The 19,759-nt window shown below is 30.3% G+C and overlaps 1 protein-coding gene across 14 annotated transcripts in view; it reads left to right on the forward strand.

The window, feature by feature from the left end:
* Window positions 1-19,759, forward strand: part of LOC140445556 (bone morphogenetic protein receptor type-2-like) — an 872,505-nt gene that overhangs the window by 404,570 nt on the left and 448,176 nt on the right. For all 14 annotated transcript variants that reach the window (XR_011951417.1, XR_011951415.1, XR_011951416.1 and 11 more), the window contains one exon: window positions 15,562-15,762. Coding sequence is in view for 10 of the 14 variants with exons in the window: in XM_072537668.1 (XP_072393769.1) it covers window positions 15,562-15,762 (201 nt within the window). In the remaining 4 variants the exon portion in view is untranslated. The remainder of the gene's footprint in view (window positions 1-15,561; window positions 15,763-19,759) is intronic.

Genomic DNA, 19,759 nt, shown 5'->3' on the forward strand with positions numbered 1-19,759 from the left:
ATATATATATATATATATATATATAGAGCTAAGATTAACACTATTACAGGAATTAATATCCCCTTCGATGTCTTCTTCAGGGCTTCCTAGTTCTCAGTGTCTAGAGCCGCCAGACACTACTATTGAAAATACATTTTCATTGTCTAATGTAGTTTTTTGTTTTAATTTTTAGTATATTTTGAGAAAGATTTCCTTTCCAAGAGAATATATATATATATATATATATATATATATATATATATATATATATATATATATATATATATATATATATATATATGTATAAATAAGGAGCAAAGAAGGAAGCTAGATCCAAACTATTCCATATATTAGCGGAAATGTTTCGTTTTGTACTTAGGGCATAATAAGGGGGCATTATGGCCTATAACGCCCGCTGTTGTATAAGAAAAAAACAAATGTTATAGAACGAAGTTTTTTTTATTTTACACAATTTTAAAAGGTGCAGATTTAGAAGAACTAACATGTTTTAACCTTAAAAATGGGAAATATCAGCATTTTTATTAACAATTAATTTGGATTTTGAAAATGGAATATTTAGTCCACAATACTGTTCGGACTAAAATAATTCAATCAGAAACGTGAACTAAACATAAAAAAATAACAAAAATTAACATAGGTACCAATTCTTGAAAGTAAGCCAATATTATGTTTTATTTTTCATTTATGTCAGCTATTATATTTTTCAATTTCCATTGAATAAATATTTTGTACTGTTTGTCGTACAATGGCTTGGATAAAAGCGGCAATAAATTTTCTGTTGCCTTTATTGCACTTTCTCGAATATTTCTGGTAAATCCATAACTGAATATAAATCCAACTGACAACGACATAATTTATTCAACAAACGTCCAAATATGAACAACTGCCATAGACTACTTCAAACACTACTAAAAATATTCATATATTTTTTGTAGGAGCAGTAAAATAAAATCTTGTATGTACCACTGGTGTTACCGGTCTTCTTAGAGGCCTTCTAGCTGGGTTATGTTGCTCTCCTAGCGTAATCATCTTAATAACACCCTTGGTGCATAAATAACTATTATTTAAATCCGGAAACTAATTGTCGAAACCAAATTCAGATTTCTGCTTTAATCTGTGCCTTCTAAGAATTGCAAGGCAAAACAGACGTTGATAAAGATGTAATTAGAGACATGGAGAATCTAAAATTGCATTTCACAACATATCTCCTCAACTAAACAAAAATCCTTAGCGAATTGGTTTCTAGTACTCATATAGAGTATACCGAAATAAAAGGAAAGACAGTTAAGATTTGATTTCACCTATAGTGCGTCTGTATATCCGCTTATACGTATTTAATCCTAAAAGGAATTGTCGGAGCGGCTATTTACAAAAGCTATGAACGTGAAAACAATCTTTCCTGTCGTAGTAGAAGCAACACTTAAATGTCTCTAATTACATCTTTATCAACGTCTGTTTTGCCTTGCAATTCTTAGAAGGCACAGATTAAAGCAGAAATCTGAATTTGGTTTCGACAATTAGTTTCCGGATTTATTATCAGATGTCGATATTGCGTCCATATCGAAGCCATTTTAGTGTTGCTTCTACTACGACAGGAAAGATTGTTTTCACGTTCAGAGCGTTTGTAAATGGTCGCTCCAAAGATTCCTTTTAGGATGAAATACGTATAAGCGGATATGCAGACGCACTATACGTGAAATCAAATCGTAACTGTCTTTCCTTGTAACTATTATTTAGTTTCGTTTATTTGGTTATAGTTTAAGTTTGAGTGACTCATCCAAGATGAATGGACACCGGGACGCAATCTGACGAATCTATGACCAGATCCTACCAAATTCTGCTGAGGAATTTGCGAAACTGTTGGTTTCATAATGGTTGCTAACAGAATAAGAGCAGCTTATTTCATTCTTCTGTTTTTACAATATGTTTCTTACAGGGCTATACATGAATCGTTACATTGAATTCTATGTTTATTTTCCCATTCATGTTTACATATCTGAGATCTAGAATGAATGGGCACCGGGACTGATATCTGACGAATCAGGTTACCAGATCCTACTAAATTCTGCTGAGGAATTTGCGAAAAAATTGGTTTTATAATAGTTGCTAACATAATAGAGCAGCTTCTTTGATTATTCTCTTTTTACCATATGTTTCTTTCAGGGCTATACATTAATAGTTCCATTGAATTCTATGTTTATTTTCCCATCTATGTTTACATATCTGAGATCTGTCAAATTCTTTATTTTTTATATAAGATTAACGTTCACTTAATGGTCTTGATGTTTTATCTAAATAAAAAAGTTTGCATTCATAAGGTATTTTAATGTGTTTGCTGTTTAAATTTTAAATTTATTTCTGATTCTTTTAAGTTTTTCTGATAATCTTTTTATGTATGGTAGCATTATTTTCCTCGTATCTTCTAAATTTCCCTTTGTGAATAGAATCCCGTTCTGTTTTGTCTATTCCTTATTCTATACTTTTTAATAAAAGATATGTTAGCAGGTTTTCGAGAATAATATTGTAGATGGATAAAGTTTTGAAATGAAACAATAAAATAAAATAAATTTGTATAGTTTTTCTTTGTTAATTTTCTGGAAAGTAGTATCTGTTGTTTGTTAAAGCTACTTTCACTTAACTGCCCAGTTTAATTTCTCAACACAGGGAAACATTGATCTTTCGAATTGAATTGTTTATACGTGTACTCATTTATCATTATCAAGGTATTTTAACATTATAAAAAAAAATCTATTAATAATTTGGCGTTTGTAATTAAAATTATCCAAATATCTTTATCCTGAATTAAAATTCTATATTTTTTTGCTTGTTTTTTAATTCCACTGAAATTAATTAAAATAGCAATTTTAATATATATATATATATATATATATATATATATATATATATATATATATATATATATATATATATATATATATATATATATACAGTATAGGTAAAACTTTATGGTCGGTATGGTAAAATTTAACAGGATATCTAACGCAGATATAAAATCATATTTTCAGCGAACAGACAAAGATAACAATCATATTTCCCCTTGGTCTCCCCTCCATATTTCTTATTGCTGCCCATTGCCCAGTAGTAAGACGATTAGTTCCGATTAGTTTCGATTACTTCCGATTAGTTCCGATCTGAGATCTCTGGTTCCGATCCTAAGAAACTAGAGGTGGGTCGTTGACATTTTTATCGGAACCGTTTTTCGTAAACTGTAACTAGTTGATTGTTTATCAGTAGTTTCAAATAAACTAGTACACAAAAAACATATTGGCTATTATATTGACATTTAAAAACATACGTTTTTCCACTTTTCTTGTTGTTTCTTCTTTTGTTTAAAATTAAACCAGATTTTGAACATGTGTTCACAATGAACAGATTTTGTTACAATACTACAATATTTTATGAATATAGTGGTTAAGTTAGGATATACATGGCGATGGTTTTTCCACCACTGTAATGGACAGTTCCAATCACCGTTCGAAATTTTTTGTGGGTAATATCATCAGACAAATACATGTCGACTTCTTTTATATCTCTAGATACAGGTGTATGTTTAGATGAGTCATGTCTAATAAATTCATCAAAAATACACCATGGACTTAAGTCATCTTTATCAGTTTCTTTTTCTTGTACTGGTTGATTTTCACTAGTACAATCTTCTTTTTCTCTTTTTATAGAAGTAACCAGCTTCTTAACTCTTTTTTTTGTTTTTTATAACTAGGTATTCTGATTAATGAATGAGTTTCGATTTACGATTGATCTGCATTTTCGATTTCAAATCTTTATTGATAGTTCGTCAAAGGATTTATTTATTGTAAATATTCAATTATGAATTATTTTTCTTAGTCAAAATTATTGACCTAGTATAAGAATAATATTTTATTTTCAAAAAATGCGCATTTGTAGAAGATGCAGCTTTTATGGTCCACTTTCTGAATATTGCAATGATTGAAACTTCTCCTGACGCATTTCTGTCCGTTTCGACTACTTCTACTACAAGTACTGACATATGCCACCGCGACCCAAGCGTCAAAAGGTGATGGATACTTCCATTAATAAAAATATTAGTTTAGAACAAAAGAAACAAATAGATATGGATTTAATAAACCTATGCAAAGACTCGTTTCATCCGTTTTCCATAGTTGAAGAACGAGCTTTTAAAAAGTTTGCAGGGTGGATTCCTGGATATAAACCACCATCAAGAAAAACTTGTTCATTACGTCAGGCTCATTACTTCAGGAATGTTATACCAAAACTAAGCAAATTATTAGATCACAAGTTGTTAAAGAAGTAGAAAATATCTGTATTACTACTGACCTTTGGACATATGGAGTAACTGAGTTACATCGCATTAACAGGACAATATTTAACCGAAAATTTAGAATTTAAAACGATTTTATTAGGCTGCTGCCATTTTTCTGGAAACCATAATTCAGAAAAGATCGCTTTTGAAATTAGTGAAATTATTTCACTAATTTCAAATTTCAGTTTCTAAAAAAACACATTTCAAAAAAAGTACCTTATCTTTTGAAAGGCTTTTAAAGTATGAATTACAACATAACAAAGTTCCCAAACGGCCAATCCAAGACGTAGAAACTAGGTAGAACTTCACCTATTACATGTTAAAAAGAATGACCGAGTTAGAAGAGGCAATCCGTTCCACTTTTGTATTAGTTAATACAGACTTAGACTTGGACCAAATCTAAATAATTAAGACTGGATTATTTGTTTTCAATTTTCCCAAATTTTACGGCCTTAAGAAATAACAAGTACAATGAGTGGCCAAAAATACTTGAAGGGTAGTTCAGTGATTGTTATGGTACGCTGCCTTCAAGAATCTTGCAATAAAATGTTAGCAAACGATAACCTTACATCCATAGTATCCGACGTAGTACAATTACTAATATCGGGTTTAGCAAAAAGTATTGTAAATGTGAACACATGTTCAAAATCTGGTTTTAATTTTAAATAAAAGAAGAACACGGTTAACAAGAAGTAAAGTAGAAAAACTTACGTTTTTAAATGTCAATTTAGACGATTCGCGATTTAATAATAACGTGTAATGTAAATGTAAGTACGATTTACTATTTGTATTGTTTAGTTTATTTTTCAAGTTATAATAAATATATCCTTGATTAGTTTCTTTCACTTCAATAAATATACACATAAACGATAATAGCCATTATGTTTGTTTATGTAGGTACTCTCTTACTTGAAACTACTGTTAAACAATCATAGTTATTGTTTACGAAAATCGGTTTAGTTGCGTTAAGAGCGTAGGCGCAAAATTTCAGGCCAATGCTTTTTAAATGTATTCATTTTTTTCGAATCCTGAGAAAACTAACAAATATTTTTGAAAAATTTAAACGCAGAATGAAAGGTGACATTATTGCCGAGGGCCGAAATAAACAAAAAGTTTTTTTGAATGAGATACTTAAAATTCAAAATCACACTAAATTTTCTCTTTTTTTGCCCCTGTAACTTATTAAAATAATCATTATAGAAGTTTTCAGAGACTTTCGGCCCTCGGTAATGATGTATTCTTTCATTCTGCGTTTAAATTTTTCAAAAATATTTATTAGTTTTCTCAGGATTCGAAAAAAAAAGAATGCCCACCTCTACTCATTCGTTACCTGTGTTCTACTTTGATTCGGTGCTTTGACTACGCGACATGAGACGTTGCCAAATAATTTCGTATGAAGGTTTTTTATTGTGGTTTGATATTTCAATTTATTATTTTTATTGCGAATAAGGCACAACGTGACTTTAAAATAAGCTTATTTTGATGTTTAGATTTCCAATTCGGAAATCGTACTTAAAATACGAAACATTAATAAATTTTATTTACATAAAACGATTTCCGAAGTGGAAATCAAAATGTTAAATTAAACTTATTGAAAAGAAAAATTGTGGCAAATTTAAAATAAAAAACAGTAAGCTGCCATTTAAATCAATTCGCCCAAATTTGATTATCTTAGAATGTTGTTAAAATGCTAAAAAGACAACAGGTTAAATAAAACCAATAAGTTTGGCAATGTTGAACTTCTCCTCTTTTCTTAGTTCCACTAATGCTATTTCGACGATATAATGGGCTGACCTAATATACCTCTCTCTTTTTAAATAGGTGTTTCTCACTCCATCTCACATAAGATACATACCGACCATAAAGTTTTACCTACACTGTATATATATATATATATATATATATATATATATATATATACATATATATATATATATATATATATATATATATATATATACATATATATATATATATATATATATATATATATATATATAATGAACCAGAAGTATTTGCTGACAACGTAAGGAAGTAAACGTTAAATAGTGGGTTTGCAGCAATAAAAATGAAATGTGTACTCTTTTAAATTTTTATTCCAAGCTTTCGGACATTGGTTATGTCCTTCATCAGGGAGCTACAAATGTGATTAAGAAATTGTTGGTGTTGGTATAATTAATTAAAAATTGTTTCTACTTACAAACTTAACGAGGTTGTATCAACAAAGATCTATTATAATATTGATAAAATTTATCATGGTCTCTCATCTATTTTAATATATAAAAACTATTTTTATGTTTAAAATTTAAAAAAAAATTATTACTGTAAATACAAAAACACTTAATTATTCTAAATAAATACGTGACATTATTTTGACAAAATTCTTTTAAATGTCAATTGATAAATTGTTGTTTGTGTTATTATTACATTTATCTAGTAGTAACAAATAGGAGAACATTTCATTTAGATGGCCAATATCCGTTTTATGATTCATTGTATTATTATTTTGGCAAATGTAGGCCATTTCAAGAAAAAGTCTTTTGGTGATGTTACTTTCCTGTTCTACTACTTTGATGTTATTATAATCTATCTGATGCCCATTTTTAAATACATGTTCACCCAATGCAGTTTTTTCAGGATGCAGTCTATTATCTGACTTGTGGGATGTAATGCATTAATCAAACATCAAGATGCCTTAAAGATCGCATTACATCCCACAAGTCAGATAATAGACTGCATCCTGAAAAAACTGCATTGGGTGAACATGTATTTAAAAATGGGCATCAGATAGATTATAATAACATCAAAGTAGTAGAACAGGAAAGTAACATCACCAAAAGACTTTTTCTTGAAATGGCCTACATTTGCCAAAATAATAATACAATGAATCATAAAACGGATATTGGCCATCTAAATGAAATGTTCTCCTATTTGTTACTACTAGATAAATGTAATAATAACACAAACAACAATTTATCAATTGACATTTAAAAGAATTTTGTCAAAATAATGTCACGTATTTATTTAGAATAATTAAGTGTTTTTGTATTTACAGTAATAATTTTTTTTAAATTTTAAACATAAAAATAGTTTTTATATATTAAAATAGATGAGAGACCATGATAAATTTTATCAATATTATAATAGATCTTTGTTGATACAACCTCGTTAAGTTTGTAAGTAGAAACAATTTTTAATTAATTATACCAACACCAACAATTTCTTAATCACATTTGTAGCTCCCTGATGAAGGACATAACCAATGTCCGAAAGCTTGGAATAAAAATTTAAAAGAGTACACATTTCATTTTTATTGCTGCAAACCCACTATTTAACGTTTACTTCTTTATATATATATATATATATATATATATATATATATATATATATATATATATATATATATATATATATATATATCTTGTTGTGATCTGCTTTATGATGTCTTATTATTGATTAAGACTAATTTAATTAATCCAATTATTTAATTAATTGGTTCACTAATTTATGCAGAGTCATACAATTCAATTACTATTAAAAATTCTCAGGGTGCCTTTTTAATTTTACTTTAATCAGTTTACTTTATATATCCTCATATTCCTCTATGTGTGTGTTGTTGACCGCTCTTCTATTTTCTCTTGGTCTCTCGGACCCGTATCGGTTTCCGCGATTTTCCGGTTCATTCGTTCTATTATTATTTCGGTTTTCCTGATATTAATTTTCTTGCGTTCTCCTCATTTTTCTTTCTCTTAATTTTGCTTCTCGTATTTGTAAGAATTGACATAAACTGTCAATATCTTTGTAGTTTTGTAGAGTTATGTGATCTTCTAAGGTATCTTCAAAATGTCTGGCTATTAGTTCCACTAGCTGTTCGGACGAATAGTTGTAATGTAAGTGTCTTGCATTGTTGTATAGTTGTAGGGCATATGTTTTTTCTGATATACCCATACTATCCTGGTATCTCCCATTTTGTAATTCCTTGTTTATCTCTATCTGTTGTATTTTCACCCAGAAATAATTCAGAAATTTTTGTTCAAATGTTTGCCAATTTTGTAATTCTTCTTCTTTGCTATCAAACCATAAACTTGCCTCATCTTTAAGATGGTTCCTTATCGTTTCCTTTGCTGTTTCGAAATTACCGATATGTCGTAATTTCTTTTTTAAATTGTTGATGAAAATTACCGGGTGTAATTTTTTTACGTCCCCGCCAAATTGTGTTTTTATGTCAACCGGACTTTGGATGAGTACCTCTCTCCTGTCTCCCGTCTCTCGTTGTTTTCTGATATCCTCAATTTGTTTTTCTATTTCTTTCTTGTCTTCTTTCATTATATTTTCAAATTTGCTTTCTAATTCCTCCAAATTATCTTTAATTCTCATTTCTTGTTCTTTCATATCATTTTTAATTTCAATAATCTCTTCTATTTGTTGTATCAGTTCTTTCTTTATCCCCTCAACACATCCTTTAATTTCCTGTTCATAGTTTTCCAGACGCTGCTCTATATTGCTCATTGTTTGTTTTGTTTCCCGTTGGTTTTCTTCTCCATTGTCTGTTTTGTTTCATCCATTTTTAGTGATGTTTCTTGTCGATTTCTATCCATTTTCTTTGATGTTTCATTCATTGTTTGTGTCTGTATTTGCATCATTGCTAATAATTTTTCTAACATCCCTGTTTCTTTTCTTTCCTCCCTTATTGTAGCATTTCCTTCATTATCCGATCCTTCTTCAACAATTGTTTCTTCTAATCTGTTATCCTCGTTTCTTTCTTGCATTTTGCTTTGACTCCTTGTGGTCGACATGTTGTTTATTTTGTTACTGTTTTTTGTCCCCGCCAAATGTGAAATTTTACAACACTCTATGTTGCAGAACACGACAAATATTTCTCCCCCAAATATTATCAATTTATCACATAAATTTTAAATTCATCAAAAAATTATATCAATCAAAAATAGAATAAATGTAAAATTGTACCTAGATAAAATAACTCAAATAATTTCATAAATTTTCAAATAAATATATCAAATTCTTTCCGACGGGCAAATAAATTCTCTCAATCACCTGTTTTCCGTTTCTGATCCTTCAAATTTACAACTAGAGATACTTTTAAGCCCCACGTTGGCTCGCCATGTTGTTGTGATCTGCTTTATGATGTCTTATTATTGATTAAGACTAATTTAATTAATCCAATTATTTAATTAATTGGTTCACTAATTTATGCAGAGTCATACAATTCAATTACTATTAAAAATTCTCAGGGTGCCTTTTTAATTTTACTTTAATCAGTTTACTTTATATATCTCTTCTAGTGGGTTCAGTATCTCCTAGTTGCTCATAATCGGGATAAAACAGGAAACGGAACTAACATTAAAACAACATAAATATGCACACAAATTATTATTTATTTCAATAAGCAATACGGTGAATGTTAATAAATAACTTTTTGTGGGCAATTATCTTTCATAACAAACTCCTATACTCTAAATTTAATTTTAATTAACAAACTATCTATTGATCTGCTTTATAATAATATCTACTAAAAAATTCACCATATAAAAAAATATAATTTATTCACAAAAAAATAACTCTTTAAAACTTGGAATCTTAGTTCGTATGCTTATATTTGATTTTATCTTTAGAATGTCTTAAAGTTTTCTTTCATTCAAATTATTTGACTGACCTTTCTTTTTTTTACACCAATGATGTCTCCTCTCGATCAAACCACAGTTCCTTCCTTGATTGATTATGTCCGGCTACCATCAAATCTTTCTAGTTCTCAGCATCGCTCCAAAACCGCATACCAGTAAACTACTCCTCCGAAAACACAAGCCCAAGCCTCTTTTGACCGGTACTCTTTATTCACAAATTCTCCTTTCTTTCTCAATTAGATCTCGTGGACTATGCAGACTCAAAAGAGGTATTAATCTTCTCGTTTTTGATCTGCTCTCAGCTTCCACCTTTTTCACTAACAAACGAAAAACACTCCTACTCCGATTGACTACACAAAAAAAACACGTCTTCTCTTCTGGTCTGCCGGTAACATAATAATCCTTTTCAATCTCCCCAGACAACCTTCTCAAACTTTCTCATCCCCCATCATTCCTTTTTAACCAATCATAAGCATTCATCTTTCCCACTAATTTTCGATTCAGAAAATTTCCAACATAATATTTAAAACAAATAAACTAATTTCACTCAAATTACTTTTTAGAAACCATTAACAATTTTGACTTTTTCAACCGAAATAAGCTTCCAAATTCTTGTTATCTCATATCTAAATCTAATTCTTATTTACTTTCGAAAAATGTCCACCGCAAAATACAATTACAAAGTTTATTCCTTAAATATATAATTACACGAATTCCATTGTCCTTTCACTATTCACTTAGTCCTTCAAGGAAAAACTAGTCCGTCACGGAAACAATGTCTTTTCTTATTCTAACGATTACAAATAAGTACAGGGTTGTATTGTATCTTATATGCTCGCGGTATATTAATATAATAAAAAAAACTCTAATTCATTAATTAATAAAAAATTCTATTTCTGATCGATAAACTGATCCATAACAATATATATATATATATATATATATATATATATATATATATATATATATATATATATATATATATATATATGTATATGTATATACACATTTGGAAAGTTTTTTCAACGGAACATAGGGATTTTTAATACAATTACTGAGATCCCCTGATTTGCAATTACCCAGTGTAAATTTCAATAAAACGTCGCGATGTTTTATAAATAATATGTTTCTTCCACTGGATTGCAACTCTTTCGCGATTTGTAGCGTATTCGGCATGCGTACGTCGACACTGTTGTATCGTCCACCGATTTTCTGTGTTTTTGTGCAGATAATAATGTTTTATTAATAATGTTACGAACATGCTTTCGGCATGGCCCATCTAACGATTGCATCTCGAAAAGTCATCGAGAACCTTCGCGATGTATCGAGTGCGAGAGAGAACAACCAGTCACGTAGGCGAATTAGAGGTGGGACTACTTTAGATTATTCTAGAATAATACTTTTGGTATATATATATATATATATATATATATATATATATATATATATATATATATATATATATATATATATATATATATATATATATATATATAACGATGTTATGAGTGAGAGTGGATAAGGTATTACCAAACTGTAAACTTATAAATAAATATATTTATATAAATTCGAACCGCTCGTTTTATTTAATCTTGCTACAATAACAATTTTGTTTGTGTTCATTAGATATTATTTGAATTGGTTAATGTATAGTTTATTACATTTATTATTCCAAATATTGTTGATAATTTAAAATTTAAAAGGATGTATATGATACATCGAAATCTACAGATTTTTGCCGGAGGTATCTACCGATTTGGCAACAGTCCCAAGGAACATCACTGGCCGAGCATATCAAATACCTTTGCCCTTTGCTTCTCATTATAACGCCATAAGCTGAAATTAAAGTAGTGTTTCTAACCATAAACTATATATACAAACGAAGAAAAAGTACAAATTTTAAAATGATGTTTTGGGGGCAACTCGTAAAATGACATTATAAATTTATTTACTTGTGCCTATGAAGATAGGCCAATACCGACACAATCAACTATTAGTCGTATTTTTGAAAAATTTGAATCGTTTGGTTGTGTACAAAACTGTCGAAAATGTACGGATCTACCACGAGAGAAAATAATCAACGAAGTTTGGCAAAATTGGGAAATTGATGTTTGTAGTGTTGCTGAAGAAGTTGACATGAATGATAGGACTGTCAGGAATATTTTGAAACGGAATGGTTACCGTTGTTTTAAAGTTTCAACAACTCAAGAGTTATTAGCCGAGGACAATTTCAAACGCATGGAATTTTGTGAACTGATGATGAATAAACAAAATGATAATGAACATTTTTTAAAAAACATTTTGTTGACATGATGAATCGACATTTTCGTTACATCGGAAACATAATCCTTCTATCGTACGATATTGGACTCGGGTTAATTAGTAGGCACTTGAGTATTCCAGTATGAACACAATATTTCCAAAAACTTAATGTTTGGACAGGTATTTTGGGGGACTATATCGTCGGTCCATTTTTTATTGATAGTAATTTAACAGGAAATAAATATTTAGAATTGTTGCAAAATCAAATTATTCCAGCAGTTGAATTACTTCCTGTCAACTTTGACGATATTTGGTTTCAGCAAGACGGCTGTCCTGCTCACAATACACGAGCAGTTCAAAATTATTTAGAAACCATTTTTGGAAATAAATTAATTTATATTATATATATATATCGTTTATGTCGAATTTATTTATTTTATCGAATTTATTGAATATCGTTTATGTGTATATTTATTGAAGTGAAAGAAACTAATCAAGGATATATTTATTATAACTTGAAAAATAAACTAAACAATACAAATAGTAAATCGTACTTACATTTACATTACACGTTATTATTAAATCGCGAATCGTATATATACCAAAAGTATTATTCTAGAATAATCTAAAGTAGTCCCACCTCTAATTCGCCTACGTGACTGGTTGTTCTCTCTCGCACTCGATACATCGCGAAGGTTCTCGATGACTTTTCGAGATGCAATCGTTACAAGGGCCATGCCGAAAGCATGTTCGTAACATTATTAATAAAACATTATTATCTGCACAAAAACACAGAAAATCGGTGGACGATACAACAGTGTCGACGTACGCATGCCGAATACGCTACAAATCGCGAAAGAGCTACAATCCAGTGGAAGAAACATATTATTTATAAAACATCGCGACGTTCTATTGAAATTTACACTGGGTAATTGCAAATCAGGGGATCTCAGTAATTGTATTAAAAATCCCCATGTTCCGTTGAAAAAACTTTCCAAATGTGTATATACATATACATATATATATATATATATATATATATATATATATATATATATATATATATATATATATATATATATATATATATATATTAAAATTGCTATTTTAATTAATTTCAGTGGAATTAAAAACAAACAAAAAAATATAGAATTTTAATTCTGGATAAAGATAGATAATTTTAATTACAAACGCCAAATTATTAATAGATTTTTTTTATAATGTTAAAATACCTTGATAATGATAAATCAGTACACGTATAAACAATTCAATTCGAAAGATCAATGTTTCCCTGTATTGAGAAATTAAACTGGGCAGTTAAGTGAAAGTAGCTTTAACAAACAACAGATACTACTTTCCAGAAAATTAACAAAGAAAAACTATACAAATTTATTTTATTTTATTGTTTCATTTCAAAACTTTATCCATCTACAATATTGTTCAGATCACAATTCAGATTTCTGCTTTAATCTGTGCCTTCTAAGGATTGCAAGGCAAAACAGACGTTGATAAAGATGTAATTAGAGACATTTAAGTGTTGCTTCTACTACGACAGGAAAGATTGTTTTCACGTTCATAGCTTTTGTAAATAGCCGCTCCGACGATTCCTTTTAGGATTAAATACGTATAAGCGGATATACAGACGCACTATACGTGAAATCAAATCTTAACTGTCTTTCCTTTTATTTCGGTATACTCTTTATGAGTACTAGAAACCAATTCGCTAAGGATTTTTGCTTAGTTGAGGAGATATGTTGTGAAATGCAATTTTAGATTCTCCATGTCTGTAATTACATCTTTATCAGCGTCTGTTTTGCCTTGCAATTCTTAGAAGGCACAGATTAAAGCAGAAATCTGAATTTGGTTTCAACAATTAGTTTCCGGATTTAAATAATAGTTATTTATGCACCAAGGGTGTTATTAAGATGATTACGCTAGGAGAGCAACATAACCCAGCTAGAAGGCCTCTAAGAAGACCGGTAACACCAGTGGTACATACAAGATTTTATTTTACTGCTCCTACAAAAAATATATGAATACTTTTAGTAGTGTTTGAAGTAGTCTATGGCAGTTGTTCATATTTAGACGTTTGTTGAATAAATTATGTCGTTGTCAGTTGGATTTATATTCAGTTATGGATTTACCAGAAATATTCGAGAAAGTGCAATAAAGGCAACAGAAAATTTATTGCCGCTTTTATCCAAGCCATTGTACGACAAACAGTACAAAATATTTATTCAATGGAAATTGAAAAATATAATAGCTGACATAAATAAAAAAAAACATAATATTGGCTTACTTTCAAGAATTGGTACCTATGTTAATTTTTGTTATTTTTTTATGTTTAGTTCACGTTTCTGATTGAATTATTTTAGTGCGAACAGTATTGTGGACTAAATATTCCATTTTCAAAATCCAAATTAATTGTTAATAAAAATGCTGATATTTCCCCTTTTTTAAGGTTAAAACATGTTAGTTCTTCTAAATTTACACCTTTGAAAATTGTGTAAAATAAAAAAACTTCGTTCTATAACATTTGTTTTTTTTCTTATACAACAGCGGGCGTTATAGGCCATAACGCCCCCTTATTATGCGCTAGGATATAACAAGTGTGTTTATGGTAACCGTATCAAAAGTAAAATAAACAAATAATATCCAAGTGAAAAATAAAATATTTAACGCTTGTCTTTAATGCTATCGACAGGTCCGTGTTTCCACCGCGACTATCTGAATCGAACTGAAACAGTAATTAGGGGGTCTCACATGTTTCTTTCTGATATGATGTCTTCTTTTGGGCTTAATGTAGTTTTTTTGATTTTGTCGGCAAAACCTCTTCAGGTTTTTAAATCAACTTTCCATTTTGATTGAAATCAGAATTAATGATTAGATTCAATTAACTTGTACTATAACTGATGCAAGGCAAAATCCGAGGAAAGCGAAATATAGGAAGACGAAGAATATCCTGGCTTAAACACTTAAGGGAATGGTTTGAATGCAGTAGTGCAGAACTTTTTAGAGCGGCAGTCAACAGAGTCCGCATAGCCATGATGATTTCCAACCTTCGATAGAAGATGGAACTTAAAGAAGAAGAAGATAACTAATTGACATGTCTTACATGACATGACTATTTATATATATATATATATATATATATATATATATATATATATATATATATATATATATATCGGGAGACCAAAGTATGGTAGTCCCTTAAATAGCTATATATGAGAGCTCTTTCCTAAACAGTGCTTGCGAAATTAAATGGTTAAACGGGCTTCCCGTTCCTTAGTATAACATATACAACTAACTGTTAAATGTTTTGTACTATTCTAGGTAAAATTGAACAGCAAAGTAGTTAATGGCTTCGGTCAAAATGGAGTGACTACATCTTTGTTATATACAGAAGATGAAACCATTAGACCTTCAACTTTAACAATTAAACCAGTTGAAAACTCCAATTCTTGCGGGGTATCTCAGCTACTAAAAAGAGAAAATAACCTTTCTAGACAACGATCTTTAGATCATTTCAATGAGGTAAGTATATTTTTCTAGACACTATTTTCTACATTTTTAGATTTTTTTTATTTGTGTTTACAATTATTATTAAGAGCTGCTCTCATCATCATTGGTGCTACAGCCCTATAAAAGACCCTCGACCTTCCCAAGTCTATTACGCCAGTCAGTTCTATCCATTGCCAACTGTTGCCAGTTTGCTGCGCCTATTTGTCTACCATCCTCATCTACACCATCCCTCCATCTGAGTTTTGGTCTACCCCTACTTCTACTTCCCACAGGTTGTGACATAAGGATTCTCCTAGGAGGGTTGTTCTGCTGTGATCTTGCCAGATGTCCTGCCTATCTTAGTCTTCCTATTTTTATAAAGGATACTACGTCTTTACCACCAAATATATGTTTTTATCTGTGATATATCTCGTAGTTGTACCTCCTTCTCCAAACACCATTTTCACAAATGCCACCAAATATTCTTCTCAAGATCCTTCGTTCAAATATAAGCAGGAGATTTTCATCTGCCTTGGAAATGGTCGATGTCTCCGACCCATATGTCAACACTGGTTGTATAAGGGTTTTGTATATGGTTATTTTTACTTTTTGGCTTAAGTTTCTGCTTCTCATATGTCTACTCAGTCCAAAATAGCATTTGTTTGCTAGGATTATTCTTCGCTTGATTTCTTCCGTCATGACGTTCTCCTTGGTGATCAGGGAGACTAAGTATGTGAATTTGTCCACCACTTCAAAGGGAGAATTATCAACCGTGAATTGGTGGCCGATGTTTCTGGCTCTATTGTTGGGTGTTGATGCCATTATCTTAGTTTTATTTTCATTTACTTGCAGGCCCATATTTTTTGAGGCGTTTGACAAGGTGGTATACTTTTCGTCTAGCTTGCGTGTTGTGCGGGCAACTAGATCAACATCATCTGCATATGCCAAAATTTGGGATGATTTATTAAAAATGTTTCCTCTGCTGTCTATTTGGGCATCCCTGACCGCCTTTTCCAAAGCTATGTTGAAAAGGAGACACGCCAGCGCATCTCCCTGTCGCAGCCCAACATGGGTTTCAAATGCCTGTGATTGTTCGCCCTGTATTTCGACTTTGCAAACAACTTTACGCATTGTAGCCTTAACCAATCTTATCAGTTTATCGGGGATGTTGTACTCATCCATGGCTTCATACAATTTATTTCTTAGGACACTATCATAGGCCGATTTAAAATCTACGAAAGTATGTGTCGATATTGAATTCATTGGTTTTTTCTAGTATTTGCCTTAGCACAAAGATCTGGTCTGTTGTTGATCGACCAGGCCTAAAACCACTTTGATATTCGCCAAGAAGCTCCTCTGAATATTCACTCAGGCGACCATATAAAATACTCGAAAATATTTTGTATGCTGCATTAAGGAGGGTTATTCCCCTATAGTTTCTACATTCTAATTCATCGCCCTTTTTGTGTAGCGGGCAAACGATCCCAATACACCACTCTTCTGGGATTTGTTCCTCATTCCAGGCTCTCAGTATGATTTTATAAATATATGATTAGTCAGAGTAGCACCTCCACATTTAATAAGTTCCGCGGGTATACCATCACTTCCTAGAGATTTATTATTTTTTAGGTGTTTTATTGCATCCCGTACTTCCTGAATTGATGAAGGCTCCAATGGTGTATTGTTGTTTGCTCCTGGTGGTGGTTGATTTGGATCTTCTACTTCGATAGTAAGCAGTTCTTTATAGTGTACCACCCACCTTTTCAATACTTCTTCTTTTGTATTGAGTGTATGCCCCTCTTTATCCTTACATAGTCCGATTCTTGGTTTAAATTATTTTCTTGCTTTATTTAGATTTTTATAGAATTTTGTTGTTTGATTTTCCTTTTTTAATGCCTGAAGTTCTTCCAATATTCTATTTTCATAAGTTCGCCTTTTTCTCCGATGGATGTACTTCTCTTCTCTTCTGAGATCTTTATATTTTTGTTCTTTTTCTCGGGTTCTTCTTTGCTGCATCAGTTTATATGCATTGTTCTTTCTTCTTGTAATGTCCTCGCACTCAGCATCGAACCACTCATTGCGTGGTGGTGGTCTTTGCGGCCCTAGAATGTTATTTGCTGCGTCTTTAATGTAATTTTTACACATTTCCCATTGTTCACTAATTGTTAGATTCTCTTGAGTTATGTATCAATTGTGTTTACAATTACAATTATTATCAAGAGCTGCTAAAAAGACAAAATATCTTACAAAGATGAACTAGAAAGAAAAAAAAATTTTAACTCACCAAATAAAATTAGTTTGGTTAATAAAATTGCTGCAAATACATTTCAAAAAGAATTAATACAAAAATGTCCTTATCTAATAAATGCTTCTCTGAAATTTTAATATAATTTTGAAAACATTTTCTTAACACAAAAACAATTGAATTTATAAATAATTTAAAGTAGCGACCAATTACAAATAAGCCTCAATGTGATAAATGCCAACTTAAAATTTTTATTTTTGACAATTATATTGCCAAAATTGCCAGGTCGACTCAGCCTGAATAAAAATGAGTACCTTGGGTAAAACCAGGGGTAATAATAGACGGTTGAAGCGTAGCACTGGCCATGTTACCTTCCTTGTATACCGTAGGCCCTAGATATAGCAGACTACCCTGCTATACTCCCAAAGCCGCGACAGCGGTATAAAACGGGAGACTATTATTATTATATTGCCAAAATTTGACAATTTTGTTTAAAAATTCTTTTTGTTTAATAACAAAAAAGAAGAAGATTTATTCACCATTGATAGATGTCTGGTGAACAGATATATGGAAAATTAAATCAAAATGTGATATTTTTCAAGTTTCATATATAAATTATAAGGAAATAATATAATTATAAATTTTGCTTAGATTTTGAATTTCTGGTCTTTTGTTTAAATTATTATCACTTTTGCTAATACAAACCATTTATAAAAAAGTCCTTTTGAATTTTCTACTTTCACTACATAAAATTTTAATGTTATCAAAATCCATAATATGTCTTTATCGATTACATGCTCTGACAAAGCACAAGATGGTTTTTTAATTCTGCAATCACTTTTGTGAGAAATAATGCGATTTGAAAGATTTCTTCCGATCTCACCAACATACTCAGCTTCACACTGAGTATAACTAACGCTGTACACTACATTCGTTTTTTCAAATTTATCTATAGGATATTTAGTTTTGGAATATAAAGATGAAATAGTTTTGATGTGCTTTGTTGCTATTTTTATATTGTGAATAACCTTTAGTGTTTGTATTAATTTAGGTGTTAATGATGGTATAAAAGGTAGTGAATGATAATAGATGTTCTGATTGTTAGATACAATGTTTTGAGATTTAGCAAAAAATGGTGTTATAAAGTTATTTATATTAACAATATTAGAAAAAAGCATCCTATGTAGCATATCTGGGAGATAAGAGTTTTCAATTAAAATATTTTTTTAACGATTGAAGATCTTCTTGTAGATAATCTGGATGAGAAAGCTTTAAAACACGTTCTTTTAATCCTGTTATAAGGTTCATTTTCATCTTATTTGGATGATGAGAGTAATAGCTTATAAATCTATTACTACATATGGGTTTTCTGGACCATCTGGTTTTCAACATATTGTCTGTATTTCTTACAATTCTCATGTCAAGGAATGGTAGAGAATTATCTACCTCTTCCTCAACTGTAAATTGTATATGTTGATTATGATTGTTGAAAATGTTGACTGTTTCATGAATTTTGTGTTTAGGAAGTGCCAAAACTAAATCATCTACATATCTTTTAACAAAAGGAATGAAAAAAGTGTAATTGTTGATACAATCACTGATAACATCATCCATGACATAGCTACTTAGAATGGGTGAAAGACTAGATCCCATAGGACTACCAAAAATTTGTTTATAAAAGACACCATTAAATATAAAAATATTAGAATCAAAAACAAAGTTGATAAGTGTTTTGAAATGTAATAAGTCAATATTAGTGTGTTGCGAAATCTCATTCCAATGTTT

Source organism: Diabrotica undecimpunctata, chromosome 7, assembly GCF_040954645.1.
Source record: "Diabrotica undecimpunctata isolate CICGRU chromosome 7, icDiaUnde3, whole genome shotgun sequence".
In the NCBI taxonomy this organism is placed as follows: Eukaryota; Metazoa; Arthropoda; class Insecta; order Coleoptera; family Chrysomelidae; genus Diabrotica; species Diabrotica undecimpunctata.